The sequence below is a fragment of the Antedon bifida genome, chromosome 9 (assembly GCF_963402885.1).
Source record: "Antedon bifida chromosome 9, ecAntBifi1.1, whole genome shotgun sequence".
NCBI lineage: Eukaryota > Metazoa > Echinodermata > Crinoidea > Comatulida > Antedonidae > Antedon > Antedon bifida.
This window is the reverse complement of record NC_136234.1, coordinates 18,887,306-18,902,333: the sequence shown is the minus strand read 5'-3', so window position 1 is coordinate 18,902,333 and position 15,028 is coordinate 18,887,306. Positions and strand designations below refer to the sequence as shown.

Sequence of the window (15,028 nt, the reverse complement as noted above, 5' to 3'; positions counted from 1 at the left end):
AAATGCTCGGTTCTCTAAACTCTTTGTGCTCTAAAGGCTTTTTAAAAGATCACAAAAGATGCATTAAAAATTGTTTAATGCATCTGTTAATACACTTTATTCAGCTTCCATGTTAATGTAATTGTATCCATACAATTCAAAATATTTCATCAAAATAAATGTATTGAAGGTGCATTTACAGTTGCACAGAGCTGATCCATTCATATGCAAGGCGATCAAATTCCTCAGTTCTCCATTAAAATAATTAAACAAAAACTACTAGGCACAATTTCATAATGTTGTTCATTTTAATTAAGTTATTGTAAACAATATCAAAATAAAATTAACTATCCCAAAACCAATGAGTTGACTACATTAATTTTAATTTAAAAATAATTATAATATGTATATAAATATATATAATACTGTATCAGGGTAACAGGAAGAGGTATGAGTGACATCTCAAACTAATGGTATGGCACTTGACGTTTAGGCTAAAGGTTGTTGGTTCAAATTGATGATATCATTTCCATAATTGTACAACGCTTTATAATTTCTTTTGAATTACACCAATTGTCAATGGTAATAATATAATCAAAAATCGTAGCAATAAAAGTAGTAGAAAAAAGCAATAAAATATTAATAATACATAAATTTGTAAATTCATAATAGAATTCATAAACCTCCTACATAAGGCGCAAAAAGCGTTACAAACCGCTTGAAGAATTTAACATTATTACCATAATTTTTTTGTCAATGTAATTTGCATTATTCTCTGTACATAGCATTTAAAATAAATAATTTGAATATTTTAAAATTTGTTTTTATAGAATATAAAAGATTTGACACTCAGGTATATACACGTTCTCCAATGTCTTGTTGTTCTAAAGCTCTGTCTACACTATCAAACTTTATGTGCCCATATATGGACATGATGATGTCATATCACTACCATATTTGGCCATATCACTACCATATTTGAGCTCAAGTGCATATTCACAACATCCTTGTCAGCTGTCAATGGTTAGAATGTAGAATGCCATGAAAATCAGTGGTCTAATGGTAGGGCATTTGCATATATAACAGTTCAAGTACAAATCATTCTTAGGGGTGTCTTTGTCCACTGACTCTTGCAGATTTTCTCATCATTATCATTTGCATATCAGGTGTCATTTATCTGGCTAGTGGTCTAGAATCCGCAGGTTACCAGAAACTATCTTGTTCTCCAGTAAAGATCCGGATGGAATATCAATTCTATCTCCATGATTGGCAATAATGATCACAGTTCCCTAAAATAAAAAAAATGTTATTTTATCAATAAAGTATGCCATATGGGGTGGGGGTATATATGGTGTTCAGGAAGGCATATAAAGCTCTCCGATTGGTTAATAATAACATGATGTCATAGAGACCTATTAAATAGATGGTGTGGCTTAAACTAGGGTATTGAAAATGTATCTACTGTATTTGAGTGATATTCCAGATCGGTTATATTAAAATAACTAAAAATATGTGTCCAATTTTCTTCACTATCATTAATGCACAATACAGTAGTAGATGTTCCTACAATAGATTGTATGGGAAAATTGTATTCATGGGACTGTATAAACACAGCAGAACCCCTGTTAGGGGACACCAACAAAGTTTCCCCTTTACAGGCTTGTCCCCTGAATAGAGGTAGTGTTAAAACATATACTGAATATACTTGTCTGACTAACCTTTAATATAACACCCTTGCCGAAAGTAACATCACCTGATACCGTCAGGTGATCAAGATCAAGCATGTCGGGTATATCAGCAAATCGGGATAAAAAGGAACGCACCTAAATAGGAAATGAAAGCATATTTATTTAAGAATTTAAGTAAATTAATTTTTTTGCACTTTAGTACAATGAGATATTGTAGCTACACTTTGGCAACAAAAACACACAAGGTAATAACTTATACTGCAAAAAATAAAGAATTACTGCAGTACCAACAATAATATTCATAACCACACTCTACATGATAATACAAAATTATATCATATCATTAGGGTTTATGTATGCCTTAAAATTTAATTTTTTTGTATATATATTTAATCATCTCTAATAATATATGAGCAATAAATTTCCGTAAACTGTGTTGGAGTGACTTCTTACCTTATCAAAGTGTGTTCCTAGTTTTATGAGTGGAGTGCTTGGAAATTGTCGGAGTTTACTCATGGTCAATGACCCAGCTTTCATGTCGTATAGGTTTGACATGACCAGTAAAAGGTCAGAGGTCTTCTTGACAGGCAAAAATCGATTCCTTGGGACATTTACACCTAATATAAAAACATGGAATATATTGTAAAAACTCAAATGATGTTTAATAATAAAATCCTATTTTACTTGCAAATAATTAAATTGATTATTCTAAAATGTGTAATTTCTGTGACATACACATTACACCAGGATAATAATGTGCTGAGCATTGAGAGCTTGCTTATAATGCGCTATATAAGAATGAACTATTATTATACTGTACACATACTTTAAATTGTGGGTGGGCTTATACCTAATGATGGGCTTATATTTGAAACTGAAATATCCTTACCATGTGAGCCATTAAAACTACGAATAGCAGCACCAACAGCTGTTTCTAACTGGATAACGCCCTGGCCATTATCCATTGTCTACAAAACAAAAGGATAACAATTATTTGGTTTGAAAACAATGTAAAAATATAAATAATTCAGATATTTATTAATAAAAATATAATATTTTTGACTGACCTTTATTATGGTAATAAACATTATAAAGGGTATTTATAAGCTAATGATCTGCTGCAGATATTAATATATCATTTATTTATTCACAAATATATCAGGGGGCATATTAGTTAATGTAGAACATATCATTTAAACTTTTGTTTTATTTGATTATTGTTTTAACACACACAAAATAAATAAACATAAGAAAGTGTTCTTGCACGTATATTCATTGGTTAATTAGCATATGAATACAGGAGAGCAACACATGCATGTCTTATTCTGATCGCTAGTCTGAGGTGCTAGTCCTTTTATAAATTTCATCGCTGTACGCCTACTAATATAACAAATTGACAGGCTGAAATAATTTTAAAAACAATGTTTACCTTGTTATTGACAATGATTTCCATATTTAGAGCTTTTTCTTCGACAACACGTTTAATAGCCGGTAAGCTAATCCACAGATTATTGGTATTAAAAATCCTGAAATTTGAATAAAAACAATTTTTAAATAAATAACACATATGTCACAGGGATAAGAGTAATCCGACGGTCTTGCGCAATTTGCATAATTAATTTGTAAAGAAATATCACACATGTGGCTGGAATAAGATTAAGTGGTATTGCATAGGTTTTTTTTAATTTTTAAAATTTCATACGCATCCAACAGCGAGCACAAACTCGCCAATTACAGGATGGATAAACTATTTTATAATTTATTGTGCTTATAAACAAGTCTCATTTTAGGTTAAGGAGTGGAGTTGAAAGAGTCGTGAGTTACAACTCTGGCACTAAGTCAGGATTGAACCCCGGACCTTGGGATTGGAAGGCAAGCATGTTAACCACCTAATTAATTCGTAAAGAAAGATCACACATGTGTGTGGTATGGATAACAGAAATCGGTATTGCATAATTAAACATAAATAAATATCACACATGTGGCAGGGATAAGAGTAATTGGTATTGTATAAGTTGAATAATTAATTCATAAAATAAACTCACTTGAACTTTGTAACTGATTTAAATTCATCAACCTGAAAGGAAAGAGAAAAAAATAAATCATTTTGAAAATTTAAAAATAAAACTAGATTATGAAAACCAACAGTCATCTACTTTATCTTTGTTTGATATTTATAATCATTAGAATTTTAAAATAATAATATATTTTACTTGACTGGGGAAGATCTTGAAGTAGGGAGGGGATGATCACTAATACTTTCCCATGGCAAAAACATTTTTGAGAAAAAAAAATATAAAAGCAACAATGACTCGTCCACTGTACTTGTAAATTCAGAATATTAAATTCTAAAAGGGACTGGATTGACTAATGTGTACTGTCAACTCTCCCAATACCCGACACCTTTGGGTTGGTCAAATATGTCTGGTTTTCTGGAAAGTCTGGTGTTTGGAATGTATATTTAATGGGAAAAAGAATGTTTTTGGGAGAGTTTCCGGTTTTCAGAGAGTCCAGTATTGGGAGAGTTGACTTATTACATTTTCTTTAGATTCTTTTAATGCCCCAGTGTCTCCCACCCTCACTCACTCTCACTCCAACATCTCCCTTCTAACATTAAAAACATACATGTGTAGTTGTTATACTTACATGCTCTTTTGGAACCTGTGCTATTTCTAACAGCCTCAACTTATTCTCATAATGAACCAGTGTACCTCCCTGATAAAAAAAAAGTAATTGATTAAATTATTTGATTGATATAGAAATTGCTGAAGATTAAATAAAAAAACAGAAATATAATATATATAGCTTTTGTATGTGACTACCTTTACGTCTGCCCTTGTCTTGTCTGTGACTTCCATCACAAACTCTGTGCTGTCCTTTCTATCAAAAACATGTTTAAGTATATCTGTAGAAGGTAGTGATTGTTGTTTTAACTAAATAAAGTATATACCCATTGTAAAATTTGTATTGAGTGTATGAAATAGGGAAACCCTAGTTTGGTGGGTAAATACTTAATTACCAATCCCCAGGGTTTTGGGGTCAATTTTTCTTCCACTAGAGTTATTTCAATACAATGTGAAGTTGATATGGAACTCCTATTAAGGGGACAACTTTGGGACCCAAGAAAGTGTCCCTTAATAAGAGTGGCCCATGAATAGGATTTAGCATGTTTAAGTACATAGATATATTAAAGCATATTTCCCCTTGTTTTTAACCCTTAATAGCAGCATCTCCGGAAAAGGAGGGGTTAGGGGCTACTGTATTTAACAATTTATTGTAAAAAAAAGTAATAAAAAAACTCACTGATATCTACTGTTGCACCAAGGTTATCAATATTAGACATAAACATGAATTCTTTCCCTTTTACTATAAATCCATCTAGTAGTCCTGAGTTGTAGAAAGAATTGTATACATCACCGTGACCAGGTGGGTACCAACTGCAAAAACAAAAGTAATACGGATTATAAAAAATTTAAATTTTATCTCAAACCATGGGGGCTAATGTGATCTTTGATCCCAAGTTGTGGACACCCATTTAAAACTGGATCATAGAGACACTATAACTGCAAGAGAGTGAACTGGGTACCGGTAAAAGTGATGTCAACAAGTACGATAATCATTACTTGATAGATCACATTCTCATAATGGTCACCTGACCGAGTAGAGATATAGATTTCCTTGAATAAGGGCGTTGTCTGTTGGAATATAGCTACTTGCAAAAAAAAATTTTTTTTAAATCACGACGATAATTTGAAAATTGTAATCATGCAACCAAACATATACACAATACAACAATACAAAAACAACTACAGTATACTTAGCATATGCCTTGGAAGGACTTTGCCAAGTAATAATGATAGTCATGCCAATACAATACCACAAACACATACTTTTCAATAGCTGCACCCTCATAGTCTAAATCCTGCGCAACCGGTAGTAACGTTTCCTTCTTGATGCGTGGATACCTGAAAATTCACATAAAAATGTTCATAAACCCACCACACATGCATTGTTCAAAATCAATTGGTGGTGTGTAGACACAAAAGAGCATATATAGCAAGACATAAAAACATATATCTAATGTGTATGATATGGGTCCCCTCACCATTAGACGATGCTCGAAAATTAAGCACACTTTATGACACAAACACGTAAAAACCATAATTACCGTTTCACAAATCCACATATTTTTTTGTGGCATCACTTGCAAAATGTTTTGGCTATAAATGCCAAGAATGTGTTTACATGATGCGCATTTATGATATTTTAATTTTATTTAATGCATTTAATTTTGTGCTCACTAAAGCAAAAAGAACGCTGTACATGATACGTTACTAAAAAATGAAATTTAGTCAAATGTTCGGGGAAAAAAAAGTTTTGAGATGTGACTCTAAATTGCATCACAGTTCCTGACATCATTCAGCAAGCGATTCCAGAGTTTTAATTTTGGAGGAAAACAAATCTGACAGGAGGAAATTAAATAACTTACTTGCTCTGCATAAAGGTGTAGATGTTAACTTGGCAGGAAGCATATTTTCTGAGGACTTTCTTGGTATCTTCATCGGTATTGAATGAATTCATCAGAACCAGGGGGACATCACAGCCATATTTCTTGTTTAGGTGCTAGAAATACAAACAAAACATTATTGTCCGAATTTTTAACATGTTTATACAAATTTAAAATCTATTGTTTTAATCAAGCTCAAACATCATTAAATTGGAGGGGTTTTGGATAATTGGCATGCTTATAAGTGACAGACGCTTTTTCATCTTTTGTCACCCCTAGAAATAAAGTTATTTGTTGTTGTTTATTGAAATCAATAAAATAAATAATTATTCAGGATTTAACGAAAAGTTATTAAGAAGCAACAGAGCATAAAATGACTTTTCGACTTGACAGTTGCGTACAGTAGTTGTGTCATGAAAACAAAAATTTTTTAAAGTTACTAAGGAGATTTCGATTTGCCATGACTGACAACCAAACATGTTTATTGTGAGCTAGCCCCGATGTAGTTACATCTAGCAAGTTGACTTGTTTGCACAACTCTATCAAGTACCGATGGTATCTTCCGACCTCATTGTTTATCTGTGTTGTGTAGAAAGTAAGAAATGTTGTACTACTTCAATTTACCTCAATCTGTTGTACAGTCAAGTCCAGGAAGGTTAAGTCATTACTGACACTGATGACACTCTTAGGGCCTTTACAGCCCATGCTTGTACCCAGGCCGCCATTCAGCTTCACCACGACTAGCTTGCTTAGAAGTTCCTTCACTCTGGCATCATCATCCAATGCACCCTGTATTTTGGTGTATGGTATGATCTAGTCCAAGAAAAAATGCAAACATATTTATTTTGATAATGTAAGGATAGAGGCAACATCGATGCGATATGACTAGCGCAAATTTGAATCTTGAACCATATATAAAGGATAATGAAAATTGCATCATACAGTATTTTACAGTTTAAGATTTTAAAAATTGCAATATTAATTTTTAAGTTCGATTTCATTGTATAATGGCTAAACTTGCATCGTATACTAGCTCTTAGTTATGTTTTTTTTCTTGAAATGTGGGTGGAGGGGGAGGGAAGATGCTAGGCCTATTTACCATAACTTCCACTACTAGTCTCTAGTTGAAAGTCTACTTGGAAAAGGAATCTACGCATTTCTCTCTACTGTTAATTCCTATTGAATTTATATTTTGTTGGGTATCTGAATTTTTTTCAGCAATTTTGTCTTCAGGTTTGAATAACACTGACTGATAATGAAGTCGTAGTAGGTTTGACAGGTGGAAATTCAGACAGGTTTGCTACTGTAACATTAGCAGGGCCGTAGCCAGGATCTGTCAAGGGGGGGTTCAGACACTAAGTATTTGGGTCACTGCCCCGCACCAACCCCCAAACACCCCCCCCCCCCAACCCACCCCGCCCCCCAACCCGGTGGGTTCTGAGGCGAATTTTGTTAAATGACACCCCTTGATGGCCGGAAATGGTACTCTCGCACATAACATTCATGATAAATGGCACCTCTAATTGGCCGGAAAAAACACTCTCATGCAGAATGCTACCATTAAACAAAACGATCGTACTTTTTTCCTCCTCCTCACACACGTGGACTATTTAAAGGACGATAATATTTGTTGCCGTATGTTAGATGCGCGTGCTCTGTGTGCTGAACCACCGCCGATTGTTTGATCATTCACTCGGTATTTTGTTTTGCGTTCAAGTTACAAGCCCCCCAAAAAAAGCACAATTTGGGTGAGAAGGCAAATTCAATGCTTATTATAGCCAGGGGCGGACCCAGGGGTGTTTCCCTTGTGGCCCGGGCAACACCCTTAATTTCATACTAAATGTTGTTTCTGCCACTAAATTAAAATTGAGTTCCATTTTATCGTATACAATACCCATCCGGACCCGGAACTTGATAGGCTTAGTCATAAAGTAGTTACAGAGTTGCAGGGCATTTTATCATTGTTGAATGTTTTGATATTAGCATAATTGTTAAAACGACCTTCACAACCAAAATATTTCTTTGTAATAACATTTATTTTAAATGGAACGCTACAAAAATAATCCTCTGCTTCATCAGAGCATGAATACTCAATAACCAGACAAGAACGTATCTTTATTACGTTTTACTATTAATCCATTTTCATATCACGCAATCCATTTTTCAACAATATAGTGGTATAATAATACCATTTTGAGGGATTAGTTACAGTTTGACTTTGAATAAACCATTGGTAATTTACTGAAAATCCAAAATGAACTTGTGTTATAATACAAACAACATTATTCAATCAAAGAAACGCTCTACTACACATGAGAAGTAGCCTACCCATGCATAGCAGTGTTACTAGAGCCATAACAGATTACCTCTAATGGATCAATCATTCACACATGAATTCAAAAATTCATCGACAAACGAAATATAGCCTATATTCATTCCTTTTAAATATTAGTACGCGGTTGTCTAGCGGTGTCCTTTGTACGATCGTTTGTGCCCAAGCTCGCGTCAATATCATGTTACATCCTGGGACCAAAAATTCGTATTATTTTTCAGGTGAAAATCGGCAACCAATTCATTTGTTTAACAATAAGGTATGAGTTATTCACGAACGAGTTTACGAATTTTCAATTTACAAATAACCTTTTGTATTGTGGGGCACGTATTTGTTGGAGGATTTTCAGAGATGAGGGTGGTGAGGTACTGGGGATGTCGGGGATGGGGGTTCGCAGTCGGTTACGGGGGAGGGGGGGGGGTGCGGTTCGCTGTAAAGGGGGTTTCGCCCGAACCATAAAAACCCCCCCTGGCTACGGGCCTGATTAGTAGCTAAATTAACTTACTTGTCCATTTATACAGGTATCATTTGAGAAAGCAGTGTTCAACCATAAAGATACGAATTTTAAATAAGAGATTTGAAGAGATATTCTAAGACAAATAGCCTGGTATCTATGCATTATTTTACCAACCCTTCATAATAATAATATTTAGTACAGGTATTCTCAAATGCCACTACAGTGTTTAATTTCGCATGGTAGTAGTATAGTGGTACTAACAATAGCAAGTGTTTGCAAAGTTAACAAAGTGGATTAATGACATTCTAAAAGCATAGAGATATTATAGTGAACAATATCTCTATGATAAAAGCAAGTGTGTGTGCCTATGGGCACACCTACAATTTACATTTATTTTGCTTTAAAGAAATTGTAAAGTTAGTAAACAATGTTCTGAACTTCATCTCTATGAATAGAAACTCCTTCTTTACCCTTAACGATTATTATATTTTTTTTATTCGGTACAGTACGTAATTCAAAGTCTTAAAGCAAATATTTTAAGCAGAAGTTTTGCCAGGATTTTCCTGTCACAGGCCATGCGCACAAAGCAAGCATCCGGCACGATTAAATTAGAGGTCCGAATTTGAAAAAAAGTGTGGCCAAACAAAAGATAGATATTTAAAAAAGATCAATCCAATCACAGTCTAGGATATCAGCATATGTGTATGCTATGCGCTTTCCAAGCGTGGCATATGCCAATGTGCATTGTGTACTTTGTTAAAGGTGTAAAATGCGTCACCAATGCATTTTCCCCTTCAGTAACCAGAATTTACCATGCAGTAGAGCCTAAAATTCCTCCTGCACAATCGGGATGTATTTTTGTTGTTGGTACAGTATCCAAAACAATCAAAAGAAATTGCAATTTTAGTGGGAGACAGGATATCTTCATAATATCAGAGAATGTATATGATTATATATATGATTATATATATATAAGACTCGGAAGGCTTGCATTTAAGGGGGTTTAGTTTTTGTAGACACCATGACGTTTAGTGCCAACAGCCTGATAACCAGTAGAATGAAACATCATTGAGGTCTTTAGGCCACAAAACAAGAAAAAAAACCAAAGCATAGCGGAAATAAACATAACACAATACATTACCGTGTCGCACTGAAATTAAAATTACAGTATTCAATATTTACTTTAAAATATAAATGTGTATTTTTGTAAAATTCTGTACAATATAATATTATAACATAAATAATAACATGAGTATTCTTAATCCTAATTATTGATAATTTTTTTAAAATTTATTAAAAAAAAATTTTTTTTTAAATTAATTTTTTTATTTGTCGCAAACTTATTGATTTGCCATAGCAATGTATTAAAAGAAAAAATTCATTCATTTACACACAGAGAAGTTCACCATATACACTCACCGCTCTGCTTCCCCTACTAATACTAATATACTAATTCAAACTTACAGAATCTTTCGGTAAAGTACGGATTTTTTCCCAGTGTATTGACGGTCCTTTATCTTCTAAAAATCTACGGAAAAGATTCTGAAATCCATCAAAGTCTTTTCCGAGTTCCTGAACAAAATAAAATTTAAAATGATATTAATAAATTATGAAATGATAATATAAATCATATATTTATTCCTCATGATAGTACAAAAACCGGCAGTCATTCTCTTTGGGACATCCATATTCAGGGGACACGCCTATTAAGAAAGACATCCCTATTAAAGGGAAACCCCAATTAAGGGGAACATTCTTATAAAAAGGAAACCTCTATTAAGGGGACACTTTTTTGTGTCCCAAAGGTGTTGCTATGTTTCTGTATATTTATAACCATAAAAGTGTAGTAGGCTAGGGTATATTTTGGTCACTGTATAATTTAATAATAATTTTACATTTTTTTTTTAAATCATGTAAATATTAAAAAAACAATTATTCTAAATGAAAACCATTTTCCTGGGCAGAAGAAGCAAACAAAATTTACAAACACAACTAAATATTTTCTTGAAATTATTTCTCAATTATATCACTTAAAAGACCATGATGTTCTGCAACTTGGATTATTAAAAAAAACAGCCAATTAGAAGAAGTCAGAAAAAATACATTATGAGTAGTCCATAGAGTCTATTTGACGTCCGCACGTAATCAGCGGTTGAATATCTACGTCATTTATTTAAACATAATCCTTTAATGAAATTATATTCACTAAACTTTGACTATTATAAATAATTTCTATCAAATTAATTCTAAACAAGGTCGCAAAATAATTTCAAATTATTAAATAAATAATTACAAAATATGTTTTAATTATACTTTGTTTCAATTGGATGGATTATGAAAATAAGCCAAAAGTTTTGAATATTTTAATAAATTATAATTCAATAATTTATTGTGCATAAATCATAATACTCTTGACTAATAAATATTAAAAAAGGATTATAGTTTCATGGTTTTTTTTGTGTAATTCATTTCAAATTCCGACTATGAGATATCAATAACTGTTTCCACACACATGATGATAATAGTATTACTGCTTTTAAATTCTTAAAACAAAATATTCAGTTTTCTGTAAAGTTTGACATATTACAGGAAAATTCTGAATATGCCCTTTAGGATTTTAAAACAATGGAGGTTTGGTATTTCCCTAGTTTTTCACTTAAGTCAATAAATATTTAAGCATTTCCCTTAATTTTGAAATGTTAAATGCTTCCCACAGTCAAAGTGTAATTTGTAAAATGGCCTCAAGATATTATCAAGATTTCATTGGTCGTATTTTTTATACCAATCATACCACAATTAGTAACTTACCTCTCGTTGTTTTTCATTCGTTGCAGCCAATTTCAATTTTTCAAGCTCCTGCTTAAGTGCTCCCTCGGCCTCTTTCTTTGCGAGGGACTTAAATTCCTGTTGACTGTCTGAACGCTTGATACCTCCCTAAAACAATAAGACAAGTATTAGACAATATTATACAAACCTGTTAGTTTCGAGTCTTTGTCTAGTATATACTGTATGCTAAAATAAAATCAAAATTATTACATACATTCTGCATTCTCGTTGATTCATTAAATAACAGTGGGATACAACTATGCAGTGGCATTGTTACTAAAAATACTTAATATAAATCATCTACTGGATATTACACGTTGATTAGCTAACTAGCCGCGAGTAAATGGTCAGTAATACTAACAGATATATTGAAAAACAATTGAATACATTCAAATCCAAGATTGGAATGTACCATTTTGTTTTAAATTCAATTTTAGACTATTCCATTGGGAAAAGAATATCTAGAGTTGGATTATTCCATTGTAAGTAATTACTAACATAATGGATCGATCCAGAATGATTCAATAAGACACTGGAGTATAGGATCATGTCATTAATAGATTTAAATACGAATGAATGAGAAAGACCGATTGATGACACTACAGAAAGATGACATACAGTAGAATCTCTATGTCTGACAGAAGAATAAGCAAAAAAAAAAAAAAATCAATAGATAAAAAACTTTTCAGAAAAAAGTACCACAGTTGTCAAGAAGGTAACCATATTGAAACTTTACTGGAACCTAAACTAAAGGAATATTTATGTTTCGGTAAAATAAACTATGATAGTGTTTTGAAAACTAATGTTTCAGTTTTAATTATTGTACTAAGTTACACATGTTGTGAAAATATTATTTTGTAGTAGCAATAAACATCTACAGGTATTGTGAAAATCATGCATAGATAACCCTTATCAAACCATCCTTTAAAATATAATTTACTATATTATTTGATAATAAAATCATTTTCTAATAACAAAATTAGATTGATGTACTCAAAAAGTTTTTAAGTGGAAAAACTGATTGAGTTAATAATTTCTGATGATATTGATAATGATGTTTGTTGAAGGATGGTGTTGATAAATAACAATGACTTGAAGTTGGACGTTTTCCAACTACAGATAAGGTCGTTACAAAAAATCTAAACATAAAAACTACATTTATACTCTCAGTAGTTGATTAACAACAACAATATTCTTAAAAAGATAGGTTTATAATAAAACTTAATAAAACAATATCTTACCAACAAAAAAGTTAAATCCCCATTGTTGTTTATCCCTATAGACATGGTCAATTTAACTCGATTACAAGTAAAATTGTTAGCCTAGCTCAACTCACACAGCCCACTTATCAAATGAGAGGTATTATTATTGGACCACTCCAGTGGTGCCACGAGAATCTGTTACAATTATTAGACCTACACTACAATATTGACAGATTGCTGACCCCTACTGTGATATGTAAATTACAAAGTCCAAGTTTTTTGTTACCATGTGTGAATATATTGAGGGCTAAAGGTCAGTGAGCGTTAATAATAATAACTGTCAATGAATTGTTTTGTTATGGCGTATTAATTGTCAAAATATTGAGTTGGCTCTATGCTAATACTAGATTGTAAAAATATGAGTGTTACGGGTCACATAATGCAATGATTATACCACAGACCTATAAAACAGGTCCACAGACCTATAAAACAGGTCCATGGTACCTGCAACATGGATAATATAAAATGCGAGTCTCACGCATGAGGGCCGATTCTTTTAGTTCTCGCGCATATGTGGCTATTTTTCATGCATACCTAAAAATAAATTGACAAAAAAACATAATTCTAAAATTAAATCAATTTGCCTATTTAGACGAAAAAATAACATTAAATTAATTAATTTGAGCATGGCCTATTTTAAATACTGTATGTATTTTTATGGTCGATAAATCACAGGAAATTGGTGGAAAATTAAACATAGAGGGCGCTGAGAGAGTTTTAAACAGAAGGCACATATTTTGAGTTATTAAAACATAGAGGGTGCTATACATTTTAAATCTATTTTGTCTCTTGAAAAAGTTGTTATGTATTAAATAGTTGGGGTATATATAAACTATATAATATACAGTAAATTTATATTTTAATAAAATAAAATAGTTTGATAATTATTTATTGTTATGTAGTACATGAGACTAACACAGATAGAACTGTAGCCATCAGATGTTTGAGCTATGAAAAAAATATTAAATTTTTTTTTTCAAACAAATTGGAAGGGATCATACAAATCATTCAACTAATTAAACATACGCTTCAATGGATATTTGCATTTATGAGACAAAAAACCCTTTCATTGATCAGGTATAGCATTACTGTAATTGTGAAATTGGAATACTAAAGTAAACATAACAATATATGCTTCATCAGAAAGGAATGTATCTACAGTATTATGATGTTGTTCATCATTCATATTTTGCCACCAGTGCTTAAAAATTAGCTTTTTAGACTAGTTTTATTTTCATTCTTGTACGTCCACAATTGTGCCAAATTTATGTAGAAACTATGGACCTTCTTTTGAGAACTACGAGTATGACTTGAACTTCACATCATATGAAAAGAAAGGACAGCTAGGATTATTATATTTAATACATCAAATACAGGACAAATATCAGGGGGCCATTATGGAAAATGTAGTTGTCGGTAGGTTACCGATTCTCCGACTACTATACTAATACTGTACTACTGATTGCATGATTTATGGGTTTATTAGAATAATAATAATATCCTGGATTTATATATCGCCTAATAATGATAATGTTGTGAAACCTCTAAGCGCTGAACATTATTATTACCCCAGTCATTATACACCTGGAAATTAAGAAATAGTTAGGAGATGTAGGTAAGATTACATAAGTACAGTAGATAATATTGAGTTCTATAATAGAAAAGCATTACCGCATCTGACCTTTTCCTTATGATAATATAGTCAGGTGTCAAGCCTAGACCTAGCCTAGCCAGGAGTAGCGAAGCCGTCTGTAGTATAGAGGTGCCTTATCTAGGCCTAACATGCAAGCCTGATTTGAGGGGTTTTCACTGCTCAGAGTGTTTGTTATTACATATCGTGGTTATCTACTACCTTTTATATTATCATTAAACAACATGCGTTTAGAATAAAAAGAAATATACAATGAAAACTTAGGCCTACCTCAAAGGACATGTTAGGCATCTTTTTGCTGATCTTACAGCTCCAACTTTATTCAG

At 32.3% G+C, this 15,028-nt stretch overlaps 1 protein-coding gene across 2 annotated transcripts; it reads right to left on the bottom strand.

Annotated features, from left to right (window-relative positions):
- Positions 1 to 274: 274 nt before the first annotated feature.
- On the bottom strand, positions 275 to 15,028 carry LOC144851428 (UTP--glucose-1-phosphate uridylyltransferase-like). 2 transcript variants are annotated; one of them, XM_078708883.1, is made up of 15 exons: positions 14,973 to 15,028; positions 11,772 to 11,897; positions 10,428 to 10,535; positions 6,799 to 6,987; positions 6,157 to 6,290; positions 5,558 to 5,632; positions 4,971 to 5,104; positions 4,490 to 4,572; positions 4,314 to 4,382; positions 3,713 to 3,744; positions 3,097 to 3,193; positions 2,557 to 2,635; positions 2,121 to 2,284; positions 1,698 to 1,802; positions 275 to 1,268 (listed from the first exon to the last, which is right to left on the bottom strand). In XM_078708883.1, exons 1-15 carry the CDS (start codon positions 14,991 to 14,993, stop codon positions 1,161 to 1,163), a joined length of 1,524 nt encoding a protein of 507 aa, XP_078565009.1. In that variant the 5' UTR covers positions 14,994 to 15,028; the 3' UTR covers positions 275 to 1,160. The 2 variants fall into 2 exon arrangements, with proteins under 2 accessions (XP_078565009.1, XP_078565007.1); XM_078708881.1 differs by lacking the exon at positions 14,973 to 15,028 and adding an exon at positions 13,031 to 13,126.